Source organism: Phragmites australis, chromosome 13, assembly GCF_958298935.1.
Source record: "Phragmites australis chromosome 13, lpPhrAust1.1, whole genome shotgun sequence".
NCBI classification, from domain to species: domain Eukaryota; kingdom Viridiplantae; phylum Streptophyta; class Magnoliopsida; order Poales; family Poaceae; genus Phragmites; species Phragmites australis.
Genome location: NC_084933.1, coordinates 31,543,404 through 31,564,081, shown reverse-complemented (window position 1 = coordinate 31,564,081; position 20,678 = coordinate 31,543,404). Strand labels below are relative to the sequence as shown.

General features: G+C 45.7%; 2 protein-coding genes across 2 annotated transcripts; one reads left to right on the top strand and one right to left on the bottom strand.

Moving 5' to 3' along the window:
• Nucleotides 1-5,928: 5,928 nt before the first annotated feature.
• Nucleotides 5,929-13,113, top strand: LOC133889218 (PH, RCC1 and FYVE domains-containing protein 1-like). Its single transcript, XM_062329708.1, has 9 exons — nucleotides 5,929-6,385; nucleotides 7,385-7,471; nucleotides 7,878-7,967; nucleotides 8,045-8,131; nucleotides 8,220-8,345; nucleotides 8,976-10,955; nucleotides 11,026-11,172; nucleotides 11,949-12,448; nucleotides 12,609-13,113. The coding sequence occupies exons 1-9, from the start codon at nucleotides 6,359-6,361 to the stop codon at nucleotides 12,724-12,726; spliced, it is 3,162 nt and encodes a 1,053-aa protein (XP_062185692.1). The 5' UTR covers nucleotides 5,929-6,358; the 3' UTR covers nucleotides 12,727-13,113.
• A 5,132-nt stretch (nucleotides 13,114-18,245) lies between these two features.
• Nucleotides 18,246-18,917, bottom strand: LOC133887800 (uncharacterized). The gene has a single exon (XM_062327781.1). The coding sequence runs from the start codon at nucleotides 18,815-18,817 to the stop codon at nucleotides 18,260-18,262; it is 558 nt and encodes a 185-aa protein (XP_062183765.1). The 5' UTR covers nucleotides 18,818-18,917; the 3' UTR covers nucleotides 18,246-18,259.
• Between the last annotated feature and the right edge of the window lie 1,761 nt (nucleotides 18,918-20,678).

Here is a 20,678-nt window from a genome sequence, read left to right as displayed (position 1 = left end):
ATCCCCTGGGAGCCTCGAGCTGGGAACCACTGAGCCGAAGGACAACCGCACCACCGAGTCCTAGGCCTACGCCATCAAGGTCCTGGCAGACAAATTTTCTGAGCTTCCAGCCACCCTGGCGATGAGGGGTGCTGAGGATGTGGCGTAGGCGGTGAGGTCAACTGCGGAGTATATTTTTTGGTGCTACCATAGTCACGACCCCCATTTCAACCTGGACCTTATCCGGGAGGGGGTTGTGGTTGCCGGGCCCGAAGCTGAGGAGAGGCTGCAGCGAGAGTGTCAAGGAGCGGTGGACCACATGACTTCTGTCTTCCAGGTGGAGGCCACCGAGGAGTAAAAACTTGATTATAACTTTTGTCTTATAATATATTCAAATGAAGCCTCTCATTTTTGTTCCCTGACTAGTTTGTGTTGTTGTGGTTGTAGAGTTCCTGGAGTGTCCGAACCATCCATCCGTACTGAGCCCCACCTATGCCGACCAGCCCTCGAGCTCTTACTGAGCCCCTGATCCATCCTCCCAAGGATCCACCGGCGTATTTTGGGGGTGGTGGCCGAACATGAGCCAGGGCTTGTGGCCGAGCGAGCGATTACGCTGAACGACCGTCAAGGTGTGTTATTCCGACCACTTGAGCCATGTGTTGGTCCCAGGTTACCCATGCAAGGCTCGACCAGCCGACTCCTGTGTGGCTTACGACCTATTTCTTGACCAGCCTGCCTGGAGGAGCTACTCGTGGTGCGAAGGGAACTAGAGTGGGTGACCCGAGAATGCGTCCTGCAAAGAGAGAACTTCTGCGACCGCCTTTGCCGTTGTCGGGAGGATCTATCTGCGGTGCAGAAAGACCTAGAGCAACTGAGCAAGGAGAGAGACGAGCAGCGAGTGAGATTCTACGACCATCTTAGCCGGGCCTTTACCCCCTCTGACTCCCTGCTCCGATCCGCCGATATTCAGGTTCGCCTTATACCTGGGAACACCGTGACCGATCATATTGAGTGGTTTCTGGCAGCCTCCGAGGAGGCAGGAGGCCTCGAGCAAAGGATTCACGAGGCCGTCGGCGACCACCTTTTTGAGGTGGGGATCTTCAGTGCCTGCCTTGCCCCTGCCTGCGTCCGCGCCCGCTTCCCCGACCTGGACCTCTTGCCAGTAGTTAGTGCTAGTTTTGAAGGCACTCAGATGACCTCAGAGGAGCTCGACGCCTGTGCCGATTCATTTTTGTAGTGTTCGCTCCTACCTTTGGACTATCCGCTTCAACCCACTTAGGGGTATTTTTGGGTCCTAGGAGTATTTGTCTCGATGTCGTCTAGGGCCAATCCTGTGTCACATTCAAGTGGTCGCTTTGTAATGAAGGATATTTGTCTTTATGTAGATTTTTTCTGTGCTTGAGCAGCGAGTAGCCTCAGAGTGCTCGTAATGCCTAGGGAGTATCACGTCGACCCGCTTGCAAGCTAGGTCCTGGCACTAAGGATGACCTTTAGCCCGGTAAGCCTTTCGGTGGCGACCAGCGCTCAACTCGAGTTAGGGCTTGTGGCATTATGGTCGTTAATCCTTGGGCACCACCCCACTAGCAGCGTGCGAGCGGTCAATTTTGGATCTTATCCCATCAATCATGAGCGAGTAGGCTATTTGTTGAACCCCGAGGCCTTCGGATCCCGGTCCAATGTGCTGACTCTGTAACATATCTTGTTTGTGTGGGTCGTATCCCATGAAGAACACCTCGCAGCGACTCAGATCCTTCGAGCGGGACTCGTCGGTCGTTGGAGATTCGAACATGGATAGCCCATAAGAAATTAACGACACTTACTAAAACTTGAAAATGCGCTCCCCTACTTGGCGCACCAAATATCGAGGGTAAATCCCTGACAATGATTTCGGGGTATACTTGTCGGAGGGTGAACTCCTCAAGCGGGGATCCGGAGGGACCCCCTTTGAGATTCGGCCGGGGAGATGATTCTGAATCCGCTTTGCGGGTGAAATAAATGGGAGTAATGAGATGCAGGTGGAGGTGGAATGATCGGATGCAGGAAGTAGTAAATGCTCTGAGGATTTTTAGACAGATTTGGACCGCACTGAGCGTAACACCCTACTCCTGTGTATATGCTATAAATGCTGTGAGAATATTTCTCTGAGGATCTGCTGGGTTACAAGAATGTTTGTCTAGTCTAGAGCTTCGTGCTCCTTGTTCTTCAGCTGATCTAATCTTCAGTCTTGTGTTCTTCGGCTTGATCTAATCTAATGTCGAACTGGCTTTCTCCGGGGAGCCCGCCCAGCTTATATACCCGTCGGGACGGTAGCGTGCCTAGAAAAGATGGCGCGGGTTCCAAGGCGCCATAAATGGAAAGCAACCATCATGGGCTACTGCACGAGGTGACAAGGAGGGTTGAAAACGCGCCTCCGTCCGGTCTTGTTCGCCTTCATCCCATTTTTTAACGGGCGCCGCGGGGAGGGCCCACCGGGTAGCCACCGAGCAACCCGGCGTGCCCGCCCGGTCAAAGCAGGTCTGACACACCAGGGCGGCAGGCGGGGTGCCTCGAGCTCTACGACGTTATCCTGAGGCGTGCCGGATGACGTGCGATGGGACCCGTGCATTAAATGTCCCCACGCCTCGCTGCCAGGCCGTGGCAGGGACTAACAACAAGCGTGGGGGGAGCAGTTGGAAGTGACGGGCCACGCGCCCTCTTAAATGCAGCATCGGGCCTCTCACCAGCTAACACCTCACCGCTGGGCCTTTGTGGGGGTCACCGGCGATTGACTTCTTAGGCCCTCGGGGAACCGAGTGCTCGGAGGCCACTGTTCATAGCCCCGAGCACTGTCTCTCGGACACGCCCTTTCTTGGTCCTCGGGGAATCGAGTGCTCGGGGACACTGTTCACGGCCCCGAGCACTCTCTCCCGGGTTTAACTGTTCGGGTCCTCGGGGGCCATTGTTCACAGCCCCAAGCACTCTCTCCTGGAACTGACTTCCCTTGGGTCCTCAGAGGACTTGGGTGCTCGGGGGCCACTGTTCGCAGCCCCGAGCACCATCTTTCCGGTACTTAGCTTTTCTTATCATCGTGGGACTTGGGTGCTCGGGAGCCACTGTTCGCAGCCCCGAGCACTCTCTTCCCGGTACTTGGTCTTCTCGGGTCATCGGGGAACTCGAGTACTCGGGGACCACTGTTCATGGCCCCGAGCACCATCTCCCGGAACTTGGTCTTCTCGTATCTCAGGGAGGTAACCCCCGCGGGAGGGCGCCACGTGGCACTCTGCTATTCTGGCCTCGGGACTCAGGGACCCCTGGTTCCTATGTCACCGACAATGCTGGACAGTGGGTGCGTGATCGGCGTTTCGGGTGTGCCTATGAAATATGCGTGTGTTTGCTGCGCAAGAACACCAGGGTTATTAAGGTCCAGTCCCTCGTGAGGTAATAGCCCTACATCTTGTGTATTCTTCTTCATTCTCCCATTTTCACAGAAGATATCCCATTTATATTTCAGAGGGAGAAGTCTTACAAGTGGACCCAACCAGCAAACACATATATGTCCTAAGAAACGATATAAACAATTATTACAAGCCTATATTCGCTGTGCCTGCCCTGGGTCCCTGCGGCGGCCGTCCCGTCCATCGATTGTACCCTCGTTTGTTACGTCTGAAGCGCTCGGCCTGCCCTGTCCTGTCACAGGCTTCCCGCACGTGCCTACTGCGCCCCCTGTCACGTCTGCGCGCCCATCATGCAACAATTAATGTCTGTGGAACGGGATAAAGTAACTTTGCGCCGACCCTGCCGCCTCAGCCGGAGTGGACTGCTTCGGGAAGAAAAACGCTGTGAGTGACGGCATTAAATGAGATTTAACTAGCCTAGATAAGTAGCTGCCCTGCGACCAGTAAGGACTGGTCGCGAAAAAACGTATAAATGCCCTGGTTGTGGTCGCGCGAGGGCCATTGATTAAAGATCGAAAGTGATTACTGCCCATAGCTAACCGTTACGGGCCATCTCGTTGGAGACCCCTATATTCTTTACATCAACAATTATACTATCACAAACATATCTAAACAATATATTAGCAACACATACACGTCATCTATATCATAATGCTAAATCAGTTTGTTTTTGTCAATTTCCTAATAAAATCAATTTTTCGGCGCACACGACCTCACAGTAATCATATCACTATAGTGCATTACTCGACAACCAAGTGCCAATTTCATGAATGAATCAGTGCATTCTTTGGTGAGTACGAGGTGATGTGACACTTAAAGATCATTTAGTACAACCACGCCTGCAGTTTTCCTCCAATCTGTCTAGAGTTGCTGGCCCATCTGATGATGAACTAGACGCGCACCGTCTAAGCGTGTTGGACAAAACCTGCAGGTCGTACAGTGAGTAATAGTCCAAACCAAAGCACACTAAAAAAGAAGGGGGTACTGCAGCAACAGCTAGGTAGGTTTTCATGGAGGGAGGGCATGCCATGCTGCTCGTCAGAATGCTGCTGCTGCGGCAGGGCCAGAATTCTCTCAAATCCCGAGGCGCTGATGTGGATTGATCTTAGGTAGCTAATGAGACAGAAAGCAAGCAGAAGCTAGGAGTACTACGCCGTGATCAGTGTGGACGCAAGCACCTTTGGGCTGGCCTGGCCTGGCTTGGCTTGGCTCGGCTCGGCCTGGCCACCCCAGCGACGAGCAGATCCCAGGTGAGGTGTGGGGAGCAAGGCGAAAGCGCAAAAACAATTCCCTCCCTTGCCTGGCGATGAGCGAGAGCAGAGCAGAGGGGGGACCGCCGGACCGGCACCCTCCGCCAGGCCATGGCCATGGCCCCGTCCAGAGCATGCGAGCATCGTTACGCCACGCGACACACGCGCGGCGGGGCGCGACCGACGGCAAAATTAAAGCTACGCTCCCTCACGTTGGCCGCCTCGGCATTACATCTTTTCCCCGTGGCCGTGTGTACGAGTAGGACCTGTCTCTACATATCAGGCGCCTTGGTTGGTGAAGTGTACTTTTGGTTACTCCACACGCTTCTTTTCTTTCCTGCTCCGAATCCTCATGTCGTATATATATTTGAACACTCAGAGTTTTATTAACTCTTATCATTTTATTAAGATAATACAAATACATAAGATTTTGCTCTGATATTTGTATAATAAAGATGTATACAACTGCAGTCCAACAAATAATAACACAATACAAGAATCACACAAAAGGAAAATATAATTAGATGAAAACACATCTCTTCCGATGAGGTTATTCTGTTTGGGTTTAGATGCGAAGTTTAGATTTATCATCTAAACTGAGTAAAAAACTTTATAACTATCCACTCCAGTCACGTATATGCTATAGTAACTAGCTCATGATGTACCTATCGATGTAGCACAGGACACAAACAAAGCTAATATGTACATATACAGAGAAATAAATTTTCTCTGGTTAAAAACAATACAATTCCTATACTATCAGAGATCAACAAAATATGATCATCACCGTTGGTATATAGCCTTTTAATTTTTTACTAAGATCCCAAAACTAAGTCCTAAATGTATTTTAAATACTTCACAGTTGATAAAAAATGATATTACCTAGACTATAAACCATACAAAACATGTTAAACGACAATAAAAACAGATGTGTTTAACTGTCTCAATTTTGTGACCATGGTTTCTCTCCCTCGTGTTGCCGGGCTACACCTTTGACTTGTGCTCCAGATGGACATCTCACTTTCTTTCACTCCACCGACGATCCAATGGGGATGGGGAGGCTGATTTGGGAGCAGAGATGCTCACTCACTCCGAATGTATGATATGAGTAGACACGCACGGAGCGTGGTGACAAGACTCTACGATGGAGTCAAGCCGATGAAGGTTCGACGTATCCCTTGGATTTCTATAAAGTCCGTATAATTTGGAGAGACTCCGGTAAAAAAATGTGCGATAAGATGATTGTCCAATCACCCCCTCATTCCAAAGTTCAGTTGGGACCCAACAAACCAGAGAAGACTCTCTATTCGATTCCTCCGGTAGCTGCATCGTTCTCTCCTCTCCTCCTCCGTCTCCTTCCTTTGCTTCTCCGCTTGCTGCGTTGCCATTGGCGACTTGGACAGCCGGAGGTGTCAAACCGCAGAGAGGCTAGTACTATATTTATTTAAGCGGCCTCGTTCACCCCCGCACGTCCGCACCACTCCACCACCACCCTCCCCTCTTCCCCTGACCTTGCCGCCGGCCGACCACCGACCAGAGGGAGCTCCTCTCGCCATCCTCCAAGCCAAGCCTCCGTCTCAACTCTCAAGCGTTCGCTCCTCCAATTTTTTTTCCGTGGGGCGTTCGTTTGGACGGGAGGATTTAATGACAGCCCCGCGAGGAGGTCGATGACGACCGGAGGCCGCCGCCGATGGAATGGCAGATCCCGTCGACATCGACAAGGTCGGCCCCTCCTCCTCTCATCTCCCCTCTATCACCGCCGTTTTGTTGCCTTGTTTTGTTTTGGGTTCTGTGTTTTCTAGTAATGTTTTCTAGCTTACGCGCTAAATGCCAATGCGGGAGCGGAGGGCTGTGTGGTTATTGCAAAGGCCAAACCTTTGGTATGGGGATGTGGTTGTAGGATTTTGGAGTGGCGTGGTGATGGGACTTCTTGGGAAGCTGTAGTGGGTATCGGGCAGTGAGCAAATGCTGCTCTCGATTACTCTTTTTCTGAAGGACAAACAGTTTATCTGAATTTTGAGATCCCGGGAGCCTTCTGCACTTCTGCTTGTTGCAATGGCCATTTTTTTGTGGGAGAATTTGGGTGCCCGTAACGGTACTGGGATGTTGCAAATGTTTGGACCTGCCGTGCAATTGCAGCGCGCCAAGTGAGACAGCAGCAATCAAATGCTTGGATGTCGGATGGTTTGTTTACTGGAGAATGTTGCGTGAGAGGAGTGTGATTTTCAGACTAGGGTGTTGGAGCACCCTGTTATTAATCTTTTGTGAGCGGATTTAGTTAGGTGGGGATGTAGGTTTTGTTGTGATATACTAGATAAAGTTACAAGCTTGAATTTCAACTGCTTGGTCCAGAGCTTAAGATGTTGTGCATTTTTTATGTGGTAAAAACAGGATCAGTAGTAAGACCGACATACCGTTTGTTAGGGCTGATTCCCATATACAACTCTATTGAGGTTGAAAGGCTGTTAAAAAGAAACAACTTTCATCATCTGCATGCATGTACCCATGTTTTTTCTGTCGTGGTATTGCTGTAATGTTTCCTCTCCTTGAAACGAACCTTATTCTTTTGGATGTTCTGGTATGACTAAAATCTTGAATGTGGCCAAACGTGTTTTGGACTAAGATGTTCCAAAAGGAAGAGCCTATGCTAATGTGCTACCCATAATCTGCACCGCTTTAGTGTTCCTCATAACTGTCTGTTCATCCTCATGGATTTTGCAGGCACTTACTGCTTTAAAGAAAGGTACCCAACTGCTTAAATATGGTCGCAAAGGGAAGCCAAAATTTACTCCCTTCAGACTATCAAATGTAAGTTACCCAGCATGGTTTTTAGTTGCTTTTCTTCCATTGGTCCATATGTAGCTGATACTTTGTAGTTGTTGATCTTAATCTTTTATTGTTCGTGACGCTGCACAGTTAAACCTCAAACATTGTAGCAAAAATGGCTCTGTTCTGTTCAGTCGCGTTGTCGTTTGATTTCGTTTCGTAAACGCTACAGTCTGTTTTGTTTTTCTATCTAAAAAACGCTACAGTCTGTAAAGGGGTGTGGTAAACTTCTTTTCCTACTTAATAAAGTGCACATACCCCACCATTTTCTCAAAATAAAAAAGATGGTTCTAATGCAAATTATGTGACATAAAAACTGAGAGAACTTGAGCTGTTCCTGTAGTTATTGTACGTACTTTAAATAAATTCCTTTTTCTCCTCTCCACAGGATGAATCAACTCTTATTTGGGTTTCAGATAACAAAGAGAAAAGTTTGAAAATAGCTTCTGTGTCCAGAATTCTCTCAGGGCAAAGAACAGTAAGGAGGTTTTGAACAATCTTTTTATGTTTCGTTTCAAGTTTTTTTTCAATCTGTTAACATTTATTCTTTTTCAGCTGGTTTTTCAACGTTTTCTGCTCCCAGAAAAGGATCATTTATCCTTCTCACTCATATATAATGATGGCAAGCGGTCTCTTGATCTGGTATTACAACGAGAATCAATTTAAATTTCTTGCTTCTCTTTCCTTTCTGGTTGGATTTCATCTAGTTATTTCCAATCCTGTCTCATAGATCTGCAAGGATAAAGTTGAGGCGGAGGCTTGGTTTACCGGTCTTACTGCATTGGTATCTCCAGGACAGCACGGATCCCAGTCCCAATACATAGATGGAATACGCAATGCTGGTCTTTCTTTTGATGTAAATTCTATGCTTCAACAGACTTCACACGTTTTTCTCATCAATATTTAGTTACTTCCATGGCATTTGTTAGATGTCATTCTTTGACTCATGATTTGTTATGTTCTAGCATCTTAATGTTGACGATGTGTTGCTCATATTTCCACATGCTATTCTCATACTAATTTGCAGTTTCAAATCATCAGAACTATCATAATGTCTATAAATGTCTAATCAGTAATCACAGCAGAACAACAGTTTCAATGACTGTCCAATGTAGCTTTTGTTTCTTTTGATGCGTCTAGAAATTTATACCTTTTATTGCTTTTGCTTTATGTGTTGGGGTCCTTGGGGATCATTTTTGCCATCACCTAACTCTATGTTAGTTGTTGAAGCTGACATTATCATTTAATTCTAGAGTTTGACATACAACGTAAGACGCCTGTAGTTTTAAATTTTTAGACAATCTTATGGTTCTTCTAGTACATCGCTGATGTTATATCAAATGTGAATTACTCATTTTTGTCTATCTGTTTTTAGGTACATCATTTAGTGTGCGTGTGTGTTTTTATCCCATGCAAATAGATAAATCACAGCATTTACATCTTGAAATTCTAGAATGCTAAACATTTTCCTATGAATTGGTTGCAGTGTGGAAGGGAGAGTAGCCTAAGCAGTAGCTCTACTTTCACTTCAGATTCCCTTGACAATAAGTTGAGTTCAGCAAACTCTACCAAGGATCGTTCTTCTGGAGAATATACATATTCAGAAAGGACTGATGTGTCAGATATGCAAGTGAAAAGTATTTCTTCTTCAGACATTCGAATCAGTGTTTCCAGTGCCCTTAGCACATCCAGCCATGGTTCTGGAGGTGATGATTCTGAATCGTTTGGGGATGTTTATGTCTGGGGAGAAGTCATGTGTGATACCACTTCAAGATCAGGGTCTGATAGAAGCGTTTACTCTCCTGCTGCAACTACCGATATTCTAGTACCCAAGCCCTTAGAGTCAAACGTAATGCTTGATGTCAGCTATGTGGCTTGCGGTGTGAAGCATGCTGCCCTAGTTACAAGACAGGCAGAGGTATTTACATGGGGAGAAGAATGCAGCGGGCGTCTTGGTCATGGGGTTGGAGCAAATGTTTTTCAGCCACGCCTTGTTGAGTCATTATCGACCTGCAATGTTGATCTAATTGCTTGTGGTGAATTCCATACTTGTGCTGTTACTGCAGCCGGTGATCTCTACACCTGGGGAGATGGTGTACACAATGCAGGTCTCCTTGGCCATGGTAATAACGTGAGCCACTGGATCCCAAAAAGAGTTTCAGGTCCACTTGAAGGTCTTCAGGTGTCAACTGTTTCTTGTGGCACATGGCATACATCCTTGATAACTAGTTCTGGACAGCTGTTCACATTTGGTGATGGCACATTCGGAGTCTTAGGTCATGGAAATCGAGAATCAACCTCATATCCAAAGGAAGTGGAGTCTTTGAAGGGCTTGAGGACAATTTCTGTTTCCTGTGGTGTGTGGCACACTGCGGCTGTTGTTGAGGTTATTATTTCACAGTCAAATGCTTCATCTGGAAAGCTATTCACCTGGGGTGATGGAGACAAATATCGCCTTGGGCATGGTGACAGGTCTTCAAAACTGAATCCAACTTGTGTCCCTTCGTTGATAGATTACAACTTCCATAGGGCTGCATGTGGTCATACTCTTACGATTGGGTTGACTACTTCAGGACACATTTTTACTGTGGGGAGCTCTGTGTATGGACAGCTTGGCAATCCAAATAATGACGGAAGGTATCCTCGCCTAGTTGAAGAAAAGCTTGGCGGTGGTGGTATTGTGGAGGTTGCCTGCGGGTCTTATCATGTTGCAGTCTTGACACATGCGGGTGAAGTTTACACGTGGGGTAAAGGTGCAAATGGAAGATTGGGTCATGGTGATATTGCAGATCGTAAAGTACCTACACTTGTTGAGGCTTTGAGGGACAGGTCTGTAAAACGCATTGCCTGTGGATCAAGCTTTACAGCTGCAATTAGTCAACATAAATGGGTGTCTGGGGTGGAGCAGTCGCAGTGCTCAGCATGCAGGCAGCCATTTGGATTCACTCGAAAGAGGCACAACTGTTACAACTGTGGCTTAGTACACTGCCATTCCTGTAGTTCAAAAAAGGCTTTAAGAGCAGCACTATCTCCTAATCCTGGAAAGCCATACCGTGTATGTGATTCATGCTATCTGAAACTAAGTAAAGTTTTGGATTCTGGTGTCAGTTATAACAGGAATAATATACCCCGCTTACCTGGTGACACCAAGGCTGAGAGAATTGACACAAAAGCAAACAAAGTTGCACTATCTACTAGTTCAGATATGATTAAGAATTTAGATGTGAAGGCAGCTAAGCAGACAAAGAAGTCTGACACTTCACAATTTCCTGCGGTTTTGCAGTTGAAAGACATCCCTTTCATCAGTACATCTGACATGCAGAATCCTAATGATCCCAAATCTGCTTTACCATTTTTGAGGATGCCATACCTGAATTATTCCAGCTCCCTATCATCAGAAAGCTTTGAGAGCCTTAGGGATGCAAATGAACTTCTAAAGCAAGAGGTTCAGAAACTACAAGCTGAGGTATGCTTGTTCTATATTTTTCTAGTGATTAAAAACCAAGAGAGAGTTCTTATATTTGTCCATGAATCAGGTTAGCAGCTTAAGACAGCAACGTGAACAGAAAGATGCTGAGTTGCAGAAATCAGAGGCAAAAGCAAATGAGGCAATGACCCTCGCTACTGAGGAAGCATCCAAATTGGAGACTGCAAAAGATGTCATAAAATCATTAACAGCGCAGGTAACATTTCTAATTTTACCTTAAACAATATTATCAATATTGCAGTCGGTGCTAGCGGCATGTTCTGTCAGTCACTTTGTTTTTCTTAATTGCATTGCATCTTTTGGCGTTAACCATACATCAAACTTATAGATTGAAATAGCCTACAGTACTGACATCTACAGCTAAGTTTGGAGAGCTAATTTCAGTTGGCATAAACAGCAACTTTTGTCCTTTGTATTTCAGATTTCCTTTTTCTTCCTTTCGTTTATGGTGTAATGACTCTATAAGTTGTTTGTTTGTTAGTTTAGTGTATGTGTGTCATGTTTGATGACATAATGTTTGTCACTCATGACCATATTGATAATTGCATCTGTACCCTGAAAGCATTCGATTGGGTGTTTTAAACAGAAGCTTATGATGAATTTCATTTGACAGATAACCAAATATCTGCATTTGTTGTCTTTCCTGTTTGTTAGTGAAGATATGTACATCCACATCGCTAAGACGGTTGCACTTAGTTATTATGGACGGTTGTCTACCTACGTTTCCATTTATCATCATTGTTAAAGCAAATTGCTGTTACTGCAATAGTCATGGCTGCTGGAAACCATTTGATTGTAGCTTATGTTACCCATTTGAATTTTGGAGTTCTCCCATAGTCTGTATTGAAGCAATAAAAATATTTATCAGACATACGTGTTGTTTGGACATGTTTTCCCTCTCTTGGATAGTAGTGGAAATTTCCAAGGTAATTCATGACTTAAACCACTTATCACGTTTTCCCTTTTTGGCAGCTAAAAGGAATATCTGAAAGGCTTCCGCCAGGAGCATTTGATATGAAGCACGCACGCCTGATGGGTGCTGTATCTCCTGAAATGGGGAGAGAAAGCCAGATGAGATATGATGTAGACGGCATTCAGTATCCCCAAACCCCCCCTTCTGTTCCATCTGCAAGGTTTGGTGCATTCGCTGCCCAAGTCTATCAAGCAAGTGACCACAATGAAACTGCCACGGTTCCACAAGACAGCAGGGGCGGACACCCAAACGGTATCAAAGAGTTCTCCATGGTGCAACAGAGGACCAATGGAGGAACTATTGAATATCGCCATAGATCAGATGATCATGATCGAAGGGAAACAGAAAGGTTCCAAATAAACCTGCACAGCTTGAACAGTTCCAGCTCCCCCAATAATCAAGTTGAAGCAGAGTGGATAGAACAGTATGAACCTGGAGTATACCTAACCTTGGTTTCTCTTCGTGATGGAACCAAAGAGTTGAAAAGAGTGCGGTTCAGGTACCCAACATTAGTTAGTCATTGCAAGTGATTTTATTTCTTCTTTGAATAAACACATACCCTGATATGTAAGCGTTATTTGCTAGTCAAAACTCATAACAACCGAATGTTTCCTGTCCTTGAATAACCTGATATTCTGATACGGACGTGTTCTTTGCAGCCGGAGAAGATTTGGAGAACATCAAGCAGAATTATGGTGGAATGACAACCACGAAAAAGTGTACGAGAAGTACAATGTGTGTGGAACCGATCGGCTCTCTTCAGTAATGACAGCTTAATGTACACCTGCATGAAGCAAGATATCCAAAATGGTGCAGAATGCAAATACCCCACGGCATGCCAAGTGATTGTAGCATGTTTGTCTTTTATCTCAGACATGTTTCATTTGTAAGAAGCCCATTAGCTGATTGTGCCGGCGAGACATAAATATCTCCTCGTCCGAAAAGCCGATATATCCAGCTTGTTTTTGGAATGTGCTGCATCGTCTAATTTATGTTGCGTTCTGATCTCTCTGCCTGTCATCCAATCCACCTCCCGTCTTGTTGTATAGAGGAAATCATGTGTAACATGATGGGAGCAAGTTGTTGTCGCTCCTTTGACCAAGATACAGAGTTGTATGTATATTTTGGGTTTAATGGATGAGAGAAAGCTCCATCATCTTGCCATCTCTTTTTTTCGTCTTCATGCTTTCTTGAAATTTGCCTCTTTAAAAAGGATCAAGATCATAGAGATGTGTGTGCTGCCAGAATCCAGTTCATCTACTGGTAATCTGAACTGAGTTTTAGTGCGTGGACAACGGGGTTAAGTTGGATGCTCATCGTGGGGAGATTGCAGGACGAATCAGACGAAGATAACGTCGCAAAAGTGGAAGCCATGACGCAATTGTCTACATTACAGGCCGATCAAGAGTGGATATGTCGAATGTGTGATCTGATAAGCTTGGAATTTGCTTTTCCGATGACGCGGTGTTTTATCGTATCACAGTAGGCGTAGGCTGACGCGACTCCTTGGCCATGCAACGATGGATGCGATTCGAAGAGGATCATTGTCATCTCATCCTAGGCAAGGCTTAGTACAACTAGTCGTTAAGTTTTTCTTCTGCGGATGACGATTCCTTGATTGATACTTCCGTAATCCTCTTATCTGTACTGCTGGACTTCATCGCCGGCACTGATGCTGGTCGGTCCAATAATAAAACTCGGGCAATCTCGGCATCAGCCGGCTCGCTCCGAAATTATATTGGATCAGCATTTCCCTCAAAATGTCGGTTCTGCTCTGGGATATTGTCTTCTTCTTTTTTACATGTGTTACAGTAAACTAGCCCACACTAATAACGTCGCTAGCCTCGCTATAATATTTTGTCACGATAATATTTAATTAAAAATTAGTCTATTTTCATCATTTATTTTATTTTATTTAGACTATTTATTTAGATATTTTGCTTCCTAAACCATATATAAATCGATCTGCTAATTTTCTATAATTTTAACTTCGAATTTAGCTATTTATTAATAGCATTTGATATGGATTCTTTAGGGTAATCTAGACCGTTAGATATTTCTAATAATGAGTGATATAGATTTTTTTTTCGATTAACATGCTAATTTTATGATCTTAAAAGAAAACGTGGTGACTTATTTTTTTTCTCTCGAATAATAATATAACTAACATGTTGGCCTGCACAAATTGCGCAGTTAGCAACCTTAATTTATTTTTTTCTCCTAAATATCTTCCAAACCAGTTTAATCCATAAATTTATTTTCGCCATTGATCCCGGAGTTCATCGGTTCATCCCATCGCGATGGCCTGAATTTTATAGTAATGAGAGTGAACCTGAAAGCTCTTTTTACGCTTCAAATATTAAGATAATAGATAGATTGATAATCTGCTCTGTGAATTTGATCGGGGCGCCATGGTGATGGGCACAGCATGCACGCAGGCCCGCTGCTTGCTCCTCATGGCTGCTCCAGTCCAAGGCGGTGGGCGACTCGCGGGGCCGCCGACGGAGCCGCGTATGGGCGCGTTCTGTAGATGGATGGAGGCGCTGGATGCATCGCGAGCGTGTTGAGGACGCGGTTCCAGTTTGGTGGTTCCGTTCCGGTAGACGGTTCCAGTTTGGAACCGAAAACACTTGACAAGAAGCAGCCATGCGTTGGCCTGTCTTTTCTCATGATCACGTACGTCCGTCCCCGTCAGATCTTGTGTACTAACATCTCGTCCAACACAACACAGCAGGGAGAGGATATTTCAGTGTCTGCAAGGACGGACGAGACGGATACAGAAGACCATGGGAATGGAACGAACCAAGTCACCAACAGCCACTCTGCGTTTGGGCCGGCTAGGCTACTCGATTGGATTCAGCTCACGTCGCGTCGTCGTCTCGTGCGGGCGTGGCCGTACCCGACTAACTCGTGACCAGAGCAGAGAGCCCGAGACAGAGCAAAGCTGCTCTAAATCTCCGGCCATGATTGGTCTCCACCTCTTAGACAGATTGCTAGGGTACAGCAGTTCAACGTGTGCGTGGAAGTCATAAGATTTCGATTCAGGGAGCAGAGCAGAAACACTAGAAACCGTAGGGTAACATTGTTCACGGTCCTCTCCTCGTTGAATCCTCCTTCTGCTGCTGCTGCTGCTACTGTAGTCTGTATAGATAGAAATCCAAACGTTGCCATCTACCCTACGATACTACTGTCGTCTCATGTGCTGCCTCAACTCAAAAGTTATTTCACAACACACTGCGGTGAATTTACCATGTTGACACTTCACTGGCCGGAATGCACAACTCTGCTTTAACAAGAATATTGATCAGACTGAATAAGGGATGGCTTGTCCTACGTGGAGGTCTTTCATTCACAGAGGTGCACTGGGCCCCTCAAAAAAGAGTGAATTTCAATGGAAATTGGGACCTTGGTTCCAAAAACCAAAAAAAATGGAAGTTGGGAACAAGTCAGCAAGATAGGAAGTGCCTTTTTCTGAAATTCATGATGCTTGTCTGTCTCGCTGCTTTGCAGTATCTAATTTTTGTGCACCCATGAAAAATACACAGGCTTTCATTTATATATACTCGTCGAAACCTCGATGAACGTCCGGCTCCCTCCTGTAAATGGGGTCCACTTTCAAGCAGCACCACGTACTATTCACTCAACAACTTTGACTTTTACTATTCACACTTGAGTAATTCTAGTTTTTTTAAAATATTTAGCTGATTGATATAACATAAATATCATTTATATACTATAAAAATAATTTCATAACATCATACACTTATAAAAATTTGCTTATGTATTTATAAAAAAAATCGATGATCAAACTTTAAATAGAAAAATTAAAATTGTTAATTATTTGTAAATATAAAGGAGTACTTCAGCAGCCAATGAAGTATGTCTCTCTCGTCACATCAGACCGACCGTAGTACTAAGCCCTATAGGAACAGAACAGGAGCCCAGAGGCTTCATGCTCACCGTGCCTGACTTAACCCCATGTATATATATGACAACACCATACACATCTCTCTCCGTTTCCCATTGCCATCTAGCTCGTACTTTCTCCGTTCCATTCCATCCCAAACCATCGTCCATCGTCTCCCTTTGCTGCCTAAAATGGGTGGCTTCCACAGACGCACGGCCATTGTGCTCCTCTTCCTCCTCGCGGCCAGCTTGGCCGCGCGCTGCATCGACGGCTCAAGAAGCATGCAGACGAGGAGCTACGTCAGGCCGCGTTCCACGACCACGCGGGTGATGAGCTCGAGGAGGCTCGTCGGCTACTTACCGCGGTCGAAGCTGATCCCGCCTTCCGGCCCGTCGGAGGGGCACAACTCCATCGGCCTGGAGAGGGAGGAGGAGCTGATGCACAAGCCTTGATCCACCACTTGGCCTTGATTTGCAGGTTACAACGTAAGTACGTAGCGGTACAGCAGCGGTTCAGCATGAAGGTCATCAAAAGTTTTTGCATGTCGCTGTGCTTTATATTTTTGGTTTTGGTTATACACTCCTCGATCGGCTAGCTACTCGATCTTAGATTGTTACGACAAGTATATTTCGATTTCTCTTGAAGTCCTTTATATGTTCTCTGGTTAAATGAAAGGGCAAGAGCTTTTGCACTGTCCTTGATCTTGGTTTTTTTTTTCTCGCTGCCCTTGCTATGGCTGTTGATCATTTAGCTGAATTCTGAGTCTCGGAGAGAAAGGACAAGAGAGAGGATGAAGTGTCACCTCTGTATTGAGGGGTACGGTACGGTGTGCAGCAAAAGGTTGGCAGAATGAATTTTGAAACATACCCTGTTATTTGCTCCTATTATTCAACCTACTGTTTTGACCTTGGCCTTTTCTTCTTCGTCTACTAGTACAACGCAATGCAAATTGCACGAACGCAGCATGTTACGTAAGAGACCCCTGCAAACATTCTTTCTTTCATTTCCTTTGACATCGCTTTCGTTATTTTCCTCTGTTAAAAAACAATTTCCTCTGTCAATAATTGGCGAGGAAGGATGATGCTCTCTGTGTGTGACTAGTGATGTCGATGGTGCGTGCGCATTGACATCTGCAGGTGGTTGAGTTCGTTTCCCCTGAAATTTGTACAGCACACATGGAGATGGAGGCAGCTGAGAAGCAGGTAGATGTTACTGTACAATACAGCAGGCCCCGGGCGGCCTTGACTAGAGAACATGTGGTACTCGACAAACATTAGAAAAGGAGGAGAGAGAGTTGAACAGGATGTGAGGTATGGCATTGTGATTGATGTAAGAGTCAGTGACTCAGTGTATAGTAGGAGAAGAAGATGCATGAGTGTACTGGTATCAATCTAGCCGTCACCCCTATGTAGCTACAAAGCCTGAACTTGTAGCTGCTGCGCCTGAGAGGAGGTCAGGTCAGGTCAGGTCACACCGTCACAGGGGAGAGGGGAGGGATGGGAGCAACAGGCAGAGACATGGATGGATGGTGGATGATGTAGTCAAGCATGTCGCCAACCTCGTACCTTCTCGTTTGTTTTACGAAGCCATTTGGCACGTACTATTTCCGGCTGTACAGTTCTGTTTTGTTAAGGTGCGTGCAAAACTGAAACTGCATGTGAAGGTTTACTTACGTACTTACTGGAAATAGTGGAAGGATTCTTCGATCCACATGCATCTGTTACTTGGTCAGCTAGCAGCAAGGATCACCATGTTGGGAAAGGAATCACAGGCCAGGGCATTGACTATGAGATTCACAGCATATGAGAGAGACAGTCCACAGCTTTACCTGCTCGCAAGCCGGCCGGCTGCCTCGTTGCCTCCTCCCTGTACGCGCCTTTTCTACTACCGCCTCGCCTCAGTTCCTTCCATCCGCCGGCGCGCTCAGCCTCCACTACGAACACCAGCGTGGCAGCAACGCAACGCACAGCAGAAACGAGCGAGATGGCGGGCGTGTCAGTTTTAGGATCGTTTCAACTCGACTCGCCTCTGCGACTGTTGGAGCTCTACTGCCGTTGGATCTATCCTGAGCAGTCCGGATCGCGAGGAGCGGGAAAAAAAAATCCCAACGGCCGAAGCAAATATTTTCCAGCTGCTCGGGAGAGTCGTCTTGGGCTGACAGTTATGGTGTGAGGTAGCAAGCCAAGCTTCCAGCATCACTAATTTTTTTTTTTTACTGAATCTCAGCATATTTAATGAACATAACTGATTAAACACTGCACCTACTTGACTCATGATGGAGATTTTAGTTACAGATTCAAAACTCTCATATCGTGTAGCTGAGTACTCCTACACACAACACGACTCATCACCAAAACTCGTCAAACATTCGAGAGGCTTTATACCCATGTATCCTATACTTAATTACTGGTTGATGAAGAGATCGCCATGACACGCACCAATGGACGGCAGAAGAAGTGGAGCACTAGAGACCAGTAGATTTGCCTGGACTGAGCTTGGACCAGCACCCGGCACCATGTTCTGATGATCAAACAGGAATGCTGGGCTTAGCTGATGGTTACTGAATAAGCTGACGGCGCCTTGGCCTGCGTCACCAGGCGAAGAGGAGGCAAACAAGCTCCCCGATACCGGCGCTGCCGCGATCGTCGGCGACAGGGTGCTCGCCACGAATGGCAACGTCCTGCGCTCACTGTCGTTCAGTGCCTCCTGCGCAAGCCCGTACAGCTGGAACGGGAATTGCGGAGCGGAGGCGGAAAACATAGTCGACGGTGACGGTGCAGATGCAGATGGCGCCGCACCAGTGAGGCGCTGGACGACGGACCTGAACTCGCTGGGGCTCACGTGGACGACTTTAGGCGACTCCACGTAGATGATCACCGGCTGCCGCACCTGCACCGGCCGCTTCTTGGCCGAGTGAGAGTTCTTGTTGACTTTGAGCGTAGCCGGCGATCGGCAGGGCATCGTCTCCGGCTGGTGTTGCGAGGAGAAGGACGTGGTGCTGTTGGTCGAATAATGCTCCACGTACGTACCAACTCTAGTGCTGTGCTGAACAAATATAATGAAGGGTGTTTGGCTTAATCTGGTAAGGATATTTACGGTTGCATGTGGTGTATATATAGATGCAGGTGTGGTCTAGCTGTGTCGGGACTTGGTAGTCGATCAGGTGTTGGTGTGTGAGTTATATAATCTAAGGAATTCGATCGCCGATCGATAGATCAGGTCAGAACAGATGGTATAGCGCTTAATAAGTCAAAGGAGTAGTATGGTGATGGAAGCATGCCGAAGGTGATCCAAGAAAGGGCCGAGTCAGAATTCAGATGACATACCAAGTCGCTTTCTTGCTCCCTTCCCTTGTTGCACGCGTGTATCGCATCAGAAACTTTCAAATGGATTGTAAAAATGCTTATCGATCGGCAGCGGTGCTCAGGATGCATGTCATCAATCGAGATCGGTTTTATTTCTTGCATGTACGGTACAAATTAGTGAGACGTGACGTGGTCAAAACCAGCTCCGACTTATCAACATGCTCACAAAGAAAAAGAAGAAGAAGAATATATAGTAAGTTCCTCTGGAAATTGCTTTGGGATCAACCGATAAATGTTTGGACCAAACAGATACAGAAGATATAGGCAAAGAGTGTGGTAAGCAGCAACCAAAGTGGTAGTTTTAATTAGCATATATGTTTTGGCGAGGTCAACATGTTAGCTGATACTTGTACTACCCAAGCTGCATTGTATGAGGGGACACATAACGTATAAAATGGCAATCGCTGGACAAGATAGTAGAAAAAGGGCTCTGACTAGTTCTCCAGATAGACTTTCTGCTTCTGATGACCAGCTAAACCCCTAGTGGGTCAGTGGTTACATAGCTCCATCGATTCATAAATGTGATTTTCTTGTTTTTCGAAACAACAAATATGGTGTGATTTCTTGTTGGATGATCAATGGCTGATTGCTGCTTATGGGACTAGGTCTCACCGTCATTTGCGGCCCCATGTACAAATCAATAGCCCAAGTGAAGTGAGCACTTAAGCACCCTGAGAAGTTTGGTCATTGAGCATCAATGAGAGGAGACAGTCCGGTCAGGATGGAGTCCACCGATGACGGAGTCGCCAACTTTGAAATCGAATGGATGCATGGATTATGTGCCCCTGGGTTTTATTCTCCGACCATCATGTAATTTAATCCGCGTAGGCACATTTTGTTGGATACTTGGATTTATGTATGGACCGAACGCATTTTACTCCCTAGGGAAGATGAGAGTGATGGAGTCCAACCAGCTGCGTTGCTGTGAATCAGTATGTACTCCAAAAAGCTGCTGGACTCCCTAGGGAAGACCGAACGCATTTTTTACTGGGTATAAGATCTTACTCTCGTCTGGTAAACGAATAACAGTAGTCTATTATTATAAAATTTTAAAACGGTAATGCAATTTTACAAACATTAAATTAAAAAATATATACAAATCTTATATTTACTAATTGGAGGCTCCTTTTTACCTCCACGTTAATCTAGAAAAATTCTAAAAATACTTTAAAAAAATAAAATATCCAACCGTCGAATTAATTGATTGACTAACTGTAACCATGGATCAACAATCAGACGAAACAACATAAAAGATTAAAAAACAAATCATAGAATTCAGCCCTAAAACTACTTTTTGTCTTACCTTTCCTTCCCCTTTTTATTGTAGATACCCTTTATCTAACAAGTTTATGTTAGCAAACTCTAACTTAGTTACAACAATCAACATACTTTTCCAAACCAATTAAAATATACCAATTAAAAATGTGTGTAATCAAATATTACAAAATTAAAACAAC